This window comes from Canis aureus, chromosome 11 (assembly GCF_053574225.1).
Source record: "Canis aureus isolate CA01 chromosome 11, VMU_Caureus_v.1.0, whole genome shotgun sequence".
In the NCBI taxonomy this organism is placed as follows: Eukaryota; Metazoa; Chordata; class Mammalia; order Carnivora; family Canidae; genus Canis; species Canis aureus.
The window spans coordinates 67,595,152-67,610,790 of NC_135621.1; the positions used below are offsets into that span (position 1 = coordinate 67,595,152).

The 15,639-nt window shown below is 38.6% G+C and overlaps 1 protein-coding gene and 1 pseudogene across 1 annotated transcript; one reads left to right on the top strand and one right to left on the bottom strand.

The window, feature by feature from the left end:
- Positions 1-10,199: 10,199 nt before the first annotated feature.
- Positions 10,200-11,321, bottom strand: LOC144324280 (inorganic pyrophosphatase 2, mitochondrial-like). Its single transcript, XM_077915653.1, is given in 2 exon segments — positions 10,200-10,894; positions 10,896-11,321. Coding segments are annotated over 2 exon segments (912 nt in total). The 5' UTR covers positions 11,307-11,321; the 3' UTR covers positions 10,200-10,393.
- Positions 11,322-12,082: 761 nt separating this feature from the next.
- Positions 12,083-12,485, top strand: LOC144324418 (trafficking protein particle complex subunit 2-like; annotated as a pseudogene).
- The last annotated feature ends 3,154 nt before the right edge of the window (positions 12,486-15,639 follow it).

The window sequence follows — 15,639 nt, forward strand, 5'->3', positions numbered from 1 at the left end:
ACAGTGGGGACCTATAGCCTTCCTGGCTGTCCCAGAGCCAAACCCGCTGATTTTTTCAAATTCCAAGTGTTAAGCCATGCTGACTGTTAGAACTCACTAAATTTGGTCCCTCTGGTTTTCCAAGCCAAACATTGTGGGGATTCATCTTCCTATTAAGGTTGCTTGTGCCTGGGGCACCTGGAGTGAGGGTCTATTTCTCGTACCTCTCCACACCCACAGCATCCCTTCCTCCCACAAATAATTCTGTGGATCTATTTGCTCCCAACTGCATTTCTGCCTTCCTACCCTCTTCGATGTGGCCTTGACTCTACCTTTAGCTATGGAGAGTCTGTTCTACCAATCTTTAGGATGTTTTCTGGGTTATTTGTAGTGATATGTATGTAATCTAGTTGTACCCATGATACAAGGTGAGTTTAGGGGCCTCCTACTCCTCCATCTTCTCTGGAAGCCAAAATACTATATTTCTTCATGGTACGTGTGACTGAATTGGAAATCAGAGTTACACAAAACAAGTGAGCAATAATAACAGGGTAAGAGATATCCCAGGATAAATATGTCTGACATCCATTGTGTTGAGAACAGATGGTTTTGGTTCCCTAGCATCAATTTTCCATTCTTCTGGGAAAATAGCATGCCAGGATACCCAAAGAGCCACCTCCACTCTACTCTCAGTCCATATGGTTGCAGGGCTAGGGGTGCTTCCTAAGTCAAAAAGCAATTCCCATCCCATTTGCTGCAGTGATTGGCTCAAGTCTGGTCAAGAAGAATGAGGACCAGGATTTTTGTTTGGCTGTTGGAGGAAAGAAGCCCTTTCTTTCCTTCTGGATTAGAAGCAAAAAGGTTTCAGAGAAGAGCTGCTGCAGTCATTTAGGCATCGTGGACTGTGGGTGGAAAAGGGGGTAGTGGAGTCTGGAACTGCCAGGAGCCACCAGGGGGAGCCTGAGCATGATGCTTAGATAATATTGTATGTGTCATATCCAGCTATGCCAGAAAATATATTTCCCTGGACTTTTCAGTTATGGGAACTACATTGATATACTTTCTTATTTTCTGATTTTTGACACTAGCATTTGGGGCTTTGATTCTGGAGAGACTGTTCCTCCTGGGACTAGTTAATTCACTCCCAAGGCCAGGTACCAGACAACTAGAGATCATCTCTATAGCCCAGAGCCTACCGAAATTAATCCAACTACCCAATCTCAAACTAACTCCCTGTACCTACCCTGCTTTACCCATTTCTTCTCACAAGAACTCCAGTAAAGACTCTGGGCCATGCTCTCCCTTTTCACATCTCTCTGCCTCCTGACCCACCCTAGTCCTTCTCCACCTGGCCCTGTGTGGCAATGCCATGCCTCTTGTTTCTAGGGGTCTGTGAGAAGAAACCTCTTCCTATGTGACAATCATTTCTATGCCTGCATGTCTTATCATACCCAATTAAAACAAATCCTGGGTGTATTTTTGAACAGCAGTCAATAAAGCTCTTTCTTATTTTGTTAAAGACAATTAGAATTAGATTTTGTTGTTATTGTTACCTGTATCTGAAAAAATCCTAACTGATATAAATCAGTGTGGCACTATGGTGGCCTGCCATGGCATTTTGGTTGTCCAGCACACAACCGTTTCCCCTTTTGGGAACCACAATCTGGTTTCTTCTTAGGAATTCTTCCGATTCTTAGTCCTTGTGCAGCAAGTAGGAACCTTCCCCTTTATTGAGGGTTGAGCATGTGATCAGGACCACCCAAGTATTGGAATTCCATTCCCCTGATTACAATGATTGGTTCAGGGGAGGCCATTTGATCAAATTTGCCTAATCATAATGAGTCATGGGGAAAGACTTCTTTTCAATTAACTTTGAGCCCTGAACAATCGATGATGAACTGTGACATCATCTCACTACCTCATGGTAAAAGCCTGTGTGAGATAAAGCCAACACAATAGATACGTAACCAAGAGGTAGAGAAAGAGAAATTGAGTCCCAGTGTCATTCTTTGAGTCCCTGATCACAGTATACCTAATGTCTACTCCTACACTTTTCACTTATCCGTCAACTACAGATCCTCCTGGACATCCCAATAAATCCATCATAAGTTGAAAATAGATTGAATACACCTAACCATCATAGTTTAGCCTAGCTTGACTTAAACGTGCAGAACCCTTGCATTAGCCTACAGCTGGGCAAAATCATCTAACCCAAAGCCTATTTTATAATAAAGTATTGAATATCATGTAATGTATTACATACTCTACTGAAAGTGAAAAGCAGAATGGTCGTGTGGGTACAGAGTAGCTGTAAATGTATCAGTGGTTTACTCTCCTGTCATGGGGCAGGGCTGACTAGGAGCCGTAAGCCATTGCTGCTGCCCAGCATTACTAAATCCTAGCATTGCTAGCCTGGGAATAGATCAAAACCCAAAAATCCAAGTATAGTTTCTGCTGAATGCGTATCACTTTTGCAAGTGGTAAAATTGAAAAATCATAAGTCAAACCATTGTAAGCTACATAGTATATGATTCAATTTAAATAGAAGTTTGCTTTTCTCACTTTCAAGCACTGGAGAAATTTTGATGTGTATACCTGGCCTGCTTAAGATGAACAAAAGATGCTAACAAAGGACAGAGGTAAACATCACACAAAGAGCCATCAAGAATATTCCGTAGCTAAACTTTCTAGGGAATCCATAAACAACCCAAATTGTTGCTAACCACCTCTATGCAGCACTTACCTAAGAAAAGAAAAACAAAGTTCATTGTTCCCCATTCTTAAGAAAGATTTCATAGAAAATTAATTTGCTGCCAGACATATAGTTTTATACTGTGTAGCTCCCCAGTATAATTTTAGTAGATTACTTTGCGAGTGCTTCATCAGTTCATCATCTTTTTTTAAAGATTTTATTTACTTATTCATGAGAGACACAGAGAGAGGGAGAATCAGGCTCCCTGAGGGGAGCCCAATGTAGGACTCGATCCCGGGACCCTGGGATCATGACCTGAGCCAAAGGCAGATGCTCAACCACTGAGCCACCCAGGTATCTGTTCATCAGCTCTTCTAAAGATCAGGTGGTGAACAATAAGAACAAGGGAAGGTTTATTAACAAGAGGCATTTTAATTTTTGATTGGGTTAGTAGACTGAAAGACCAGAGATATGCAGTCAAATGTCATTTCAAATAATAAATCCAACATGGACTTTCATGATATTTTGATTGGCAAAATAAAGTAACATGGACCATTGTACACAGCTAATTGAACAATCAGAAAAAGTATCATTTTTTTCATTTGATTTACATATATTTTTGTTAAGTGTTTACTATGTATCAAGCACTGGTAAGGAATAGTACATAAGAAGAGACTGTACTTTCCCCCAAAACAAAAAATGTGATACAGAATAAATATTTTAATAGAAATCTTAATAGAATGATATGTAAGCACAGAGGGGAGGTATCAAATGAAGCCTGGGTTTAACTATTCAATGAGCTATATTATTCCATCATTAGATAGGAAGCTTAACAGAATTCAAGACAATATTAAAAATGTTCATATATGTAAAGGAGAGAAGTGGGTCCCAAAATTATATCAAGATTTTTTTTTAAGTAGGCTCCATGCCCAGCATGACCCTGAGATTAAGACCTGAGCTGGGATCAAGGGTTGGATGCTTAACCAACTGAGCCACCCAGGCTCCCCTATATCAAGATTTTTATCTTCATAATGAAAATCTAATCAAAAGATGCATAGAAAAGTACTAGAAGAAAATGCATCTAAGTTTTAATGGTGGTTGTCTCTGGGTAGTGGGTTGTGAACTCTAGTTTTTTCTCTTATTTTTCCAAGATTTATCCTCACCTTGCCATGTTTTCTATTACTTTATAATTAAAAACACTTTAAAATTTATTATAAAATATGGTAAAATAATAAAAAATAGATAGAAGAGTACAATGAGCTCCTATATATTTATCTTCTAGATTCAGTGATTGTCAAGATTTTGCCCATTTGCTGTATCTACCCTTCTTTTTTCCCCCCAGCATATTTTACAGCAAATTCCAGACACCATATAATTTCACCTGCAAATACTTTGATAAGAATCTCTTCTCTAAAGTGGACAGCTTCTTATATAACCACAGTGCCTTTAAAGCATGTATAAAAATTAAGAATAATCCCTTGGTATCCTTTTACATTATCTAGTAACAGAAAATCTCATTTCCCCACTCATCTCAAAAACATCTTTTTAAAAAGCTGATTTATTTAAATTCAAGTACAAATAAGATCCCTTATTAGAATTGATATCATGTCTCCTAATTCCTTTTAATTTAGAGAAGTCTCCCCGACCCCCCCCCCCCACAAATATAATATATTTTTTCCATGGCATCAATTTATCACAAAAATTATACTGATTGCCCTATAGAATACTCCACACTATGGATATATGAGTAGCTTCCTTGTGGTATCACTAAACTATTCCTCTATTATTTTATTTTCTCTAAATAAAAGTTAACATTAGAAGCCTGATTAGATTCAAGTTTAGCATTTTTGGCAGGAATACGTTACAGGAAATGGTCTAAAAACCCCTTGTGTTTGAAGTAAATATTTATTTCAACATGCTAAAATATTACAGTCTCAAATCAAGATGATTTAATTAACCAGAATAAATAAAAAGACACCAGGTTGGAAGAGCAAACTGCAAAGTACAGATTGGGGACACATGGATCAACATTCAGGGAAGACATCCAGAATATTTTCACTGAACACTGCTGGAGACAGCAGGACACCACAGTGGTTAAGAATACGGGTTTCGGAATTGGGCAGGATGGGTTTGAACACTGGCCCTGCCACCTACTGACTGTGACTTTTGGTAATTTAGCTCACTTTCCCATTCCTTCATCAATCATAACAATATTATAGCCAGTGCTCAATAAATATGGACAGCTAATATTTTTATTACCTCTAAGTATAGGAAATACTACACTAGAAGAACTCTTGTCCATGTGCACAACAGGCCACATACAAGAATATTCATTACATCAGGCTTTGAAACAGAAAAAAAAAAAGGAAAAATCATAAATTGGGGAAGGATAAATAAAACATGACGTATTCATATTTTAGAATCCTATCCAATAGTTATAAGATCTAGGTCTCTATGTATTAATTTTGGTTAGACCTCAAAACAGAAATGTTGAGGGACACCTGGGTGGATCAGTTGATTAAGCAACCAGCTCTGATTTTGGCTCAGGTCATGATCTCAGAGTCATGAGATGGAACCCTGCGTCTGACTCTAGCACAGAGTCTGACTCAGATTCACTCTCTCTGGTGCTCATACTCTACATGAATGAATGAATGATTTTATGTTGAATGAGACATCAAGTTTGCGGAATGACACTTCAGGATAACAGTATTTATGGGAAAAAAACCACACACGCAAAAGTTAATACTAGAAATTTATACAGGAGCATAGGTGTATTCAGTGAATATGTTTTGAACTTTAATAAATTTTAAATACTTTTAAATAATTTTAAATTTTAAATAATTACAGATCAACAGAGAGTTGTAAAAAAAATAGTATAGAAATGTCCCACGTACCTGTGCTCCAGTTTCTATCAATGATAACACGTTGCATAAGTATAGTTCTAGATCAAAACAGGAAAGTGACATTGATACAATCTACAACCCTATTCAAATACCACCAGATATGCACTCGTGTGTGTATGTGTGTGTGTGTACTTCTGTGCAATTTTATCATATACGCAGATTCATGTAACTATCACTATGATCCAAATAGAGAGCTGCTCTATCACCCAAAGATCTCTCATGCTACCCCTTTAAAGTCATACCCAATATGATCTTCACATCCCATCCTGGACATCTGGCAACCACTCATCTGTTCTCCATCTCTATAATTTTGTTATTTCTAGAATGTTATATTAGTGGCATTAAATAGCATGCAACCCTTTTAAGACTTTTCCACCTAGTGTAATTCCCTTGAGATCTATTCAAGCTCTTGTTTTGTGTGTCAATAGTTTGTTTCCTTTTATCGCTATGTAGAATTCCATGGTAAGGATTCAGAACATACATTGCTGAATCATTTGCTCATTAAAGGACATTTCGGTTGTTTCCAGTTTTGGGCTATTACAGGTAAGATTGCTATGAACAGTATCAGTTCCTTTTTGAAAGTCTGTTTTCACTTGTCTGGGGTAAAAGTTTAAGCATACAGTTGCTGTGTTGTGGGTAAGTGATGTTTAGTTTTACAAGGAATTCACAGACATATTTTCTAGACTGAGTGTTTCACTTTATATTTTGATCAGCAATGTCTGAAAGTACCAGTTTCTGTATTTTTACCAGCGTTTGATGTTATCGCTGTGTATTTAAGTCACTGAATAGTCTAACGGGTGTGTAGTGGTATCTAATTGTGATTTTAATTTGCACTCCCATAATGGCTAATGTTGTTGAATATCTTTTTCTGTGTATCTAATGGATATTCTAAGAATGACCTCCTAGAGGGGCACCTGGATGGCTCAGTGGTTGAGCCTTTGGCTCGGATCATGATCCTGGAGTCCCCGGCTCACCGCAGACAGCCTGCTTATGTCTGCCTATGTCTCTACCTCTCTCTGTGACTCTCATGAATAAATAAATAAAATATTTTTTTTAAAAAGGGCTTAGTATAGTACATGGCAGAAATGAGTTGCTTAGTAGTCAACTACTGTTCCTACTAAGATGGAGACTTTATTATTGTCTTTAGAGCTTTATTTAGACCTTCGACTGCTCTTAACCTTAACACTAGTGGACTAGTGTTCATTTTCAAGAACAGTGTTATGCTAAAACATGCTTAATGATCTCATTCCATGCTTCCTAAATGAGTAATAGATTGTACTTATAAGTTGTACAAAGTTGATACTAGCAAATCCCTAGTAGACCCTTTTCCCTGAGGGCCTCAAAATTTACAAAACTGTCTATAATGCTTAACAAAGCCTTTTTCTACATTATTATGATCATCAGACCAACTCAACAACAGAAAGTCTGTAATTTTAAGCAGAGTAAAGAGCAATCATTCATCCTTAAAAACACCCAAACAGGTTTGAACACGTCCGTTTCTCTGGCACCTTCACATTCCAAGATAAAATCTCATCCAGATATTCAAAAGAAACTCAAGTTCTCTGCACTGTGTGTTAAATGAAGGCGCCATGTTACCAAAATTATGTGATAGGCCTCCAATATGAGTTAATCTACTTTAGTATAATTAGGTTTCTTTGCTACCGGAGATGACCAGTCTGTTACTGGTAGCAACAGTCTTCCAGGCACCAGCACATTGCATTTGTAATTTATAGGGAATTCATTTCAAATGTACTGTGTCAGTTATGCACATTTATTTTTTTTTAAGATTTTATTTATTCATGAGAGACACAGAAAGAGAGAGAGAGAGAGGCAGACTCGATCCCGGGACTCCAGAATTACGCCCTGGGCTGAAGGCAGGCGCCCAACCACTGAGCCACCCAGGGATCCCCCAGTTATGCACATTTATCTGAACAAACATGAAGAAGTGATTGCACTTCATGGAAGGTTAATACAGGTCATAAGGGTGAAAATGTGGAATCTTATTCTGTTAATTGAGGATAAAAAGGAACAAGGGAAGGAGAATAAGGAAGGAACAAGTATATGAGGAACATACAGTGTTCACCCTACTTAGAATATCACCAGTGAAAAAATAAAAAGGAACATGAATTTCAGTGTTATAACTGTGTGTTATAAAATGATACTACCTTTTATAAATTGAAAGAGTAATGCATTTATTTGGGGGTAAAAAAGAAATGTATAAAGTGAGGAAAGTGGAGAATGTGGGGCCAGGATCACCAAGCTAAGTCTTCTTAAAGTGAAGACTAGAATCCAGGCCTTCTAATTCAGGCCTCCCACTAGATTCTATATTCGGTGATAGAACTATATTCAGTATTCCATCACCTTAGGCTGCTCTCCTTTAAAATAAGGGGGCGGTAACAAATCTGAAGGTAGTCATGGGCGTCTGAGGCCTTTGAGGGATATTTTCAATTTCCTGCAAAAGAACAGTGATACTGTTATTTCATAACAGCGATACTGATTATTTCAGGGTGTGCCAGTAACTGGGACACATGTCAGCCAGTCACCTGTGCATGCTGAGCACGGAGAGTATGTGCTCTGTCTGGCAACAACTCAGAGCAACAGCCCAAATTAAGTAGCCATGTGTATGCGGTGGGATCTTCCTGCTGGGAAGGTTGGAAACCACTGGGTTAAGATCTCTACACTGTCTTAGCAGTGACAGGGAGAGTTCACTCCCTGCGGAGTCCTCTTGCTGTCTACACCTTATCTGAGAGCCAGTCCGCAGCAGATGAGTTGGAGTTTGAAGAGGGTTTACAGCTTCATCTGGGAGTTGCAGGTGAAGATCTCCGGTAGATTCATGAAGACCATAACCCAGACAGGAAGTAACCCCATGCAGTAGAAGAAATGATCTTAAGCCTCCAGGCCAGTGGAAGAGGCAGGGCCCCAGGATTAGTCTTCCTAGGTTCTATTTTCATGTCTGTAAAGTCACATTTTTTAAATTTCGACTTGTTTGTTAAGCTTCAGGGCCTGAAACAGCTTGTGACAAAAGCTCCATGCTGTTCCTCACACTGCTGTTGGGGGATTTGGCCATGCAACATATCCCTTTTTAATCTTTCATTAGAGATTTAAATTTATCACTGCCTCCGCAAGCTTCATGTTTCTTCTTTTCAGTAGCAAGCTATTCCATCAGATTTTAATCACGGTGTCAAACTAACTGCATATCTAATTTAGGCTAAACATACATAAATTCCAAATTTAATCAAATTTTATGCATTTTATCTAGATAATTCAAATGATTCTTAAATTAAAACTTCTGCTGTTCTGATCATTTGCTTTTCTTTTGGTGATGACAGATCACTCCGAGGTCAGGAGCTTACATGTTGATGTTGGATACTATTGTCAGGCACATTTTTTCCCCCTAAGTTGCGTGCAAAGTGAACCTCAAACCTACTTAGTTATTTTAATGAAACTGAAGCCTTATGAAAAAGTCATCTGGTAATAGTCAAAATCTGAGTGGAATGACAGCCTCAGGAAACAACAAGAATGAGTGAATCTTACAACATGATGTTGAGCAAATGAGACAAAAAATATATATTGGGATGCCTGGGTGGCTCAGCGGTTGAGCATCTGCCTTCAGCTCAGGGTGTGATCCCAAGGTTCTGGGATCGAGTCCCACATCCAGCTCCCTACAGGGAGACTGCTTCTCCCTCTGCTTGTGTCTCTGCCTCTCCCACTGTGTTTCTTGTGAATAAATATATAAAATCTTTTTTTAAAAAAGAATATATATCATAATGATTCCATTTATTTGAAGTAAAAAATTGGCAACATTCATCTTTGTTGTCAGAAACTGGGTAATATTTTTTCCTTTGATGTGGAGAAGTAGGCCAGGGATGGAGAGGAGGTGTAGGGGCATCTCTAGGGTGCTTGTAATATCATACTTTTTTTTTTTTTTAAACAGAGAGAGAGCACACAAGCAGGGGGCATTGTAGACCGAGGGAGAGGGAGAAGTCTCCCCCTGAAGGAGGGAACCTGATGTGGGGCTCCATCCCAGGACCCCTGGGATCATGGCCTGAGCTGAAGGCAGATGCTTAACTGATTGTGTCACCCAGGCATCCCTAATATTGTGCTTCTTGAACTCAATGTGGTTACATAGCTGTGTTCACTTAGTGAAAATGTCTTGAGTGTTAAAAGTGTCATTTGTGCACCTTTTTCATGTGTATTACACCTTAATAAAATTTATTTTAAATTATATATATTTTTAAACATTAATTTTTTAATTACATGGGAAATATATGAAAACATCCCCTGTGTTTTAAAAAAAAACTGGAATATTTTAGTTAAGGTAAGTCCTTTTAGATCCCTTTCAAATTTTGTACTGTCCTAAGAGGTTATCAGTTTATCTTTTAACATATATTTACATATCTAAGTGAGAGCATAGAAAATATATACTATTGTATGTATATTTTAAAATCTGTGTTCTTTTTTAAACTATCTGGATTAATAATAGACTTTGCATTGTTTCAATAATGCAGGATATCTATACTATCTTTCACTAAAAAACTTCTAATAATCTTCACTAAAATTAAATATCATTTTTTAATATGCCCCACAGACACAAGCTTTATTATACATATTATATTGGATATATGTTTACTTTTATTATTTTCTTAAATATCAGTCTTTATTTACATATTGTGTATCTCAAAAAAGGCTGGAAAAACAATGAAGTTTCAACAGGAAATCAGGAAATCCTCATAGATCTGCCTGTGCTAGCACTTGGAGGAAAGGGAGTCGTGGAGTCCTTGGAGATTGGAGTCTTGATAGCCAAACTTCAAATGTTCCGTCACTTGCCAAGGAAGTGCCACATTTGATCTTCTGTATTATTTTCTTGATTCGGTGAAGATGACACCAGTTCAACTATTGATCTTGCTTCCTCTTGAGTGCAATGGAAAGGGCTGTCAGATATATGCACATTTGTGCACTTTATAGCTCCTCCATCACACTTCTTCATAAGCAATGCTTTCCAGCATTCATGAGTAGATTTAATAACATCAAGAGCAAAAGCCTTGTTTTTGAATTCTGCATTAAAAGCAAACTGGTTTTCTGGTTTTCCTTCTGGCAACTTATAAAATCTAAACCAGTTAAGCGTAGCTTCCAAGTAACCTGGTTTGTACTTCTTAACATCATCAATATCATGAAACTTTGAGGCTTCAGGATCATTCACATTGATAGCAATTATTTTCCAATCTGTTTCACCCTGATCAATAAGAGCCAAAATTCCAAGGATCTTCACAGGAATAACCTCTCCACAAGAAGGAACCTTTGAGCCTATTTCGCAAACATCACATAGGATCATTATCTCCACAGCAGTCTGTACTCTTATCTTTTCGATGGGGATCTTCCCAAGTCTGTGGGAGGGCACCGTAATTCCAAATATAACCCTTGTGAGGGAAGATACTCGCCACGTACTGTAGCTTGCCATCCTTTCTATCTTGTTTAATGGGATTCAAAGGCTCCTTTGTGGCAATCTCCATTTTAGCATTTGTCCACCGAGGTACTTCTATAACCATATTAAACAAATTCTCATACTCATCATTTCTTGCTCTCTTTGTAGGAATGCCATTTTCCACTGTTGAGTCCACCTTCAGAGGAATATCATGAAAGGGGGAAATGTAGTGACCAGCTACATTCTTGAAGAAGAGGTGGTAACTGGGGGAGCGGGGCTGGCTGTGCTCCTCTGTGCAGTAGGAAGCCATGGCGCGGTGTGGGCCAGGCCCTGTGCGCCCAATAGGTGTTTACTTTTATATGTTATTTATGCAATATTCATTTTTATTATAGTATATATCTTTGATGCAACTTGTAATAAAATTTATGTAATAGAAGAGTCCTTGTGTACCTGTCAGCAAACCTCAAGGACGGAAAACTAAACTTGGAAGTAGAAGCCTGTAAGAATCAACAGTAAGTAGCTGAGTTGAGGTAACAACATATATAATCAAGTTGTAAAAGTTTGTAAACGTGCTGCTAACGAGATTATGTTAGGGTGTTGTCCATATTGCCATATTGTATGTAGAAGCCTAAGGAAGCTACCAAATCCAGGGTTAAAATTTAATTTAAACAAGATACACTAGGATCTTGCAATTTATGTTGCATACGGTAATAAAGCCTTGATAAAAAGAGACCAAAAAAGTTAAAAATCAGGGACACTTGTGTGGCTCAGTGGTTGAGCATCTGCCTTTGGCTCAGGATGTGATCCTGGGGTCTTGGGATCGAGTCCCACACTGGGCTCCCTGCAGGGAGCCTGCTTCTCCCTCTGCCTGTGTCTCTGCCTCTCTCTGTGTCTCTCATGAACAAATAAATAAAATCTTTTTTTTTAAGTAAGAAATCAGCCATTGTTTATTTAGCACTGGGTATTCCACCTACACTCCACACACACACACACACACACACACACACACACAGGTTAGAAAGTCAAATGTTTTTCAGGGAGTTCCAACAGAGGTTGCCCACACAGGTCTGTGGTGGGAACTGACTCCCACCATCTGGCAACCATAATAATCCAGTTTTTGAAATGGAGTTTTTGCCAGTTGGAAAAGCAGAATCCAAAGATGATCATCGTCTTCTGAACCAAATGCATAGCACACACTGCTCTCAACCTCATAGATGAGAACATGCGGCTGTCCAACCACATGTACTTGAAAACTGTGGAAAAATTCAATGAGTGGTTTGTTTCAGCATTTGTTATTGCAAGTCATATGAGTTTTATTATGCTTCATGACATAAGGCAAGAAGATGAAATAAAGAAGTTCTTTACTGATGTCTATGATTTATACATAAAGTTTACAATGAATCCATTTTATGAACCTGATTCTCCTATTTGATCAAGCGCATTTGACAGAAAAGTGCAGTTTCTTGGGAAGAAACACCTTGTAAGTTGAATGTAGAAAATTTTGGAAATAAACCATGTTGCTACGATGGGGGGATTCTCAGGAATGTGTACATTGTAAGTAACATGATTAAATAGCCTTGAAAAGTTTAGGGAAAAAGTCAAGGGATGCCTGGGTGGCTCAGTTAAAGTGGCTGACACTTAATCTCAGCTCAGGTCATGACCTCAGCGTTAATAGATGGAGCCTCTTGATGGGCTCTGAGCCCAGAGGAGTCTGCCTGAGATTCTCTCTCTCCCTCTTTCTCTGCCCTTCCCCCAGCTTGAGTGCACACACTCTCTCTCTCTGAAATAAATAAATAAATAAATAAATAAAGTCAAATGGTTTTACAAAGCTTATAGTGTTGAACATGGAGTATTGGCCTTATCCTCTCTACTCTCAACTTCCACTTTGCCAAGACAACTACCTTCAACTTAGTTGTTTCTTCTGATACTTAATTCCTTGTTCTGATACTTAACTCCTCTCCAACACACACACACTTCTCTTCCCCTCATCCTCCTAGCATCCAAATATCATAATATTTGATTAGACCATTATTTAGTATTTACACTCATACTGAGCCATGTAGTATACATAATAACATTTCTTTTGTATTACAATTTAAATTTTTTCCCTGGATTTAATCATTGTCTTATTTTTCCTCTCTTTAAGAAGTAATCACTAGTTTTTCACCAAACTCTCCACTAGAAGTACCTACATACAGCTCACAAAGCCATTTATTTCTTTATTTGCTTGTTTGTTTGTTTGTTTGTTTGTTTGTTTATGAATGAGAGAGAGAGAGAGTGAGTGCACAAGTGGGAGGGAGGGACAGAAGGAAGGGGAGAAGGAGAAGCAAACTCCTTGATGAGCAGGGAGCCCTACACAGGGCCGGATCCCAAGTCCCTGGGATTGTGACCTGAGCCTAAGGCACATACTTAGCTGACTAAGCCACCCAAGCATCCGTCAAAGTTTTAAAATATATCGGATAATCTAGTATGTATGTGTATATGGGGGCTGGGCTAGAGATTGATTTCCCTCCTGAAGTACTCTGTTCTGATTCAGACTCTAGAGTGATGCACAGCAGATTCCTTGGGATTTTTGTTGTATCATCAGTCATGGAATTCTTATTTCCTTCTGTTGTACTGAATCCCTGGTCTTCTACTTCTCGTGATTTCATATTTCTTGAATAACTGCTCCATTTTCCAGGGATACATCCTTTAGTAACTTTCTAAGAAATGGAGTATTGTCTACAAAATTGTTTCTCAGTTCTTGGAAATAATCTTGTATTATTTCCCAAATTCTTTCCTTTTGCTTTCTATTCTCTCTGTAAATTCTATTATTTTGATATTAAATATCCTGGCCTGGGGTGCCTGGGTGGCTCAGTTCGTTAAGCAGCTAACTTCGGCTCCGGTCATGATCTCAGGGTCCTGGGATGGAGCCACACATTGGGCTCCATGCTCAGCAGGGAGTCTGCTTCTCCCTCTCCCTCTGTCCCTCCCTGCACTCAAGCATACACATGTGCATACTCACACACACTCACGATCTCTCTTTCTCTCTCTCTCCCTCCCTCAAATAAACAAAATCTCAAAAAAAAAAAAAAAAGTCCTGGCCTGGTCCTCTAATTTAATATTTTTCCATTTTATTATCTTTCCACTCTACTTTCCGGAAAGTGTCTCAACCTGTATGTTCCAACATTTCTGTTGAATTTTTTCTCCTGTCATATTTAAAATTTTCTTATCCCTTTGAAGATACAAAGATATTAATTATAATGATTTTTAAAAGTTCTCTTCTGCTTCCTACATTGCCACTGTTTTGGTTTTTGTCTTAGGTGTTAGAGATTTTCCTCAAGTGTTGATGATCTTAGGCTGTCCAATGATATTTAGGAGAGAAAGATTGAAAAACTGATGGGAAGCCGTGTGTTGGGCACTGAGTCTTGGTGCCTGATGGATTTTATTGTAGTAAGATCTACCAAGCTTTGTCTATTTTTGTTAGGGGAACCCCAGCTGTCAGTATCTATAGGAAAACTGATAACCAGTTTATTAGCAGTTCAGTAGGAAGGAGGATGGGTGTCTCACTGTTTTGGATGTAAATTTCCCATTAATCTCCCTGTAGTCCCCAACTGTGCCCGTGCCTGACAACAGAGTCCCTTTGGGCTTTACCTCACTCTAGAGAAAAGCCACTCCATCCATGACAGAAGGGATGGAATGGGGAGCAGGCTGCAAGGGCCGAAGGAGGATATTTAGGAATCCAACTAATTTTTAAACCATTTTTAATCAATTCCCTTTTTGATTTCTGCCTCAAGAAGCTTCTTTTCCCCATCCTAACCTCAGGCATTAAGTTTTAAGCTTTCTAAGGTATGTTTGTTTATTTGTTTGTTTATAATTTTAAATATTTTATTTATTTATGAGAGACACAGAAAGAGAGAGGCAGAGACATAAGCAGAGAGAGAAGCAGGCTCCATGCAGGGAGCCCGACGTGGGACTCGATCCCAGAACTCCAGGATCATGCCCTGAGCCGAAGGCAGGGTGCTGAGCCACCCAGGGATCCCTCTAAGGTATGTTTAATAACTGCCATTCCTCCATCTGCTATCCAGCTTACAAATATATGTTGATCAACTTACCAACCTCATTTCTTTCTCTCTTTTGTTCATTTGTTCATTCCCTTTTTTGGCTTCAGGGAGTCTTTGTACTTGCAGTTCTCTTCACCTGTAAAGTGAACGGCTTTAGCTTTTATCCTGAAAGATTAAAAAAAGGGGGGGCTTTATTGAGTTATAATACACATACCATACAATTCACTTATGTAAAATATATACGACTCTATATGTCAATTATGTCTCAATAAACTATAAAAAGTAAGTAAATACTGCAATAGGGTTGTGCAACTATTACCACAAGTAATTTAAGAACATTTTGTAGGGGGATCCCTGGATGGTTCAGCGATTGGGCTTCTGCCTTCGGCCCAGGGCGTAGTCCTGGAGTCCCGGGGTCAAGTCCCACATCGGGCTTCCTGCATGGAGCCTGCTTCTCCCTCTGCCTGTGTCTCTGCCTCTCTCTGTGTGTGTGTCTCTCATGAATAAATAAATAAAATCTTTAAAAAAAGAACATTTTGTAAAAAAAAATTAAAATTAAAAATAAATAAAATTTTTTAAAAAGAGAACATTTTGTTATCC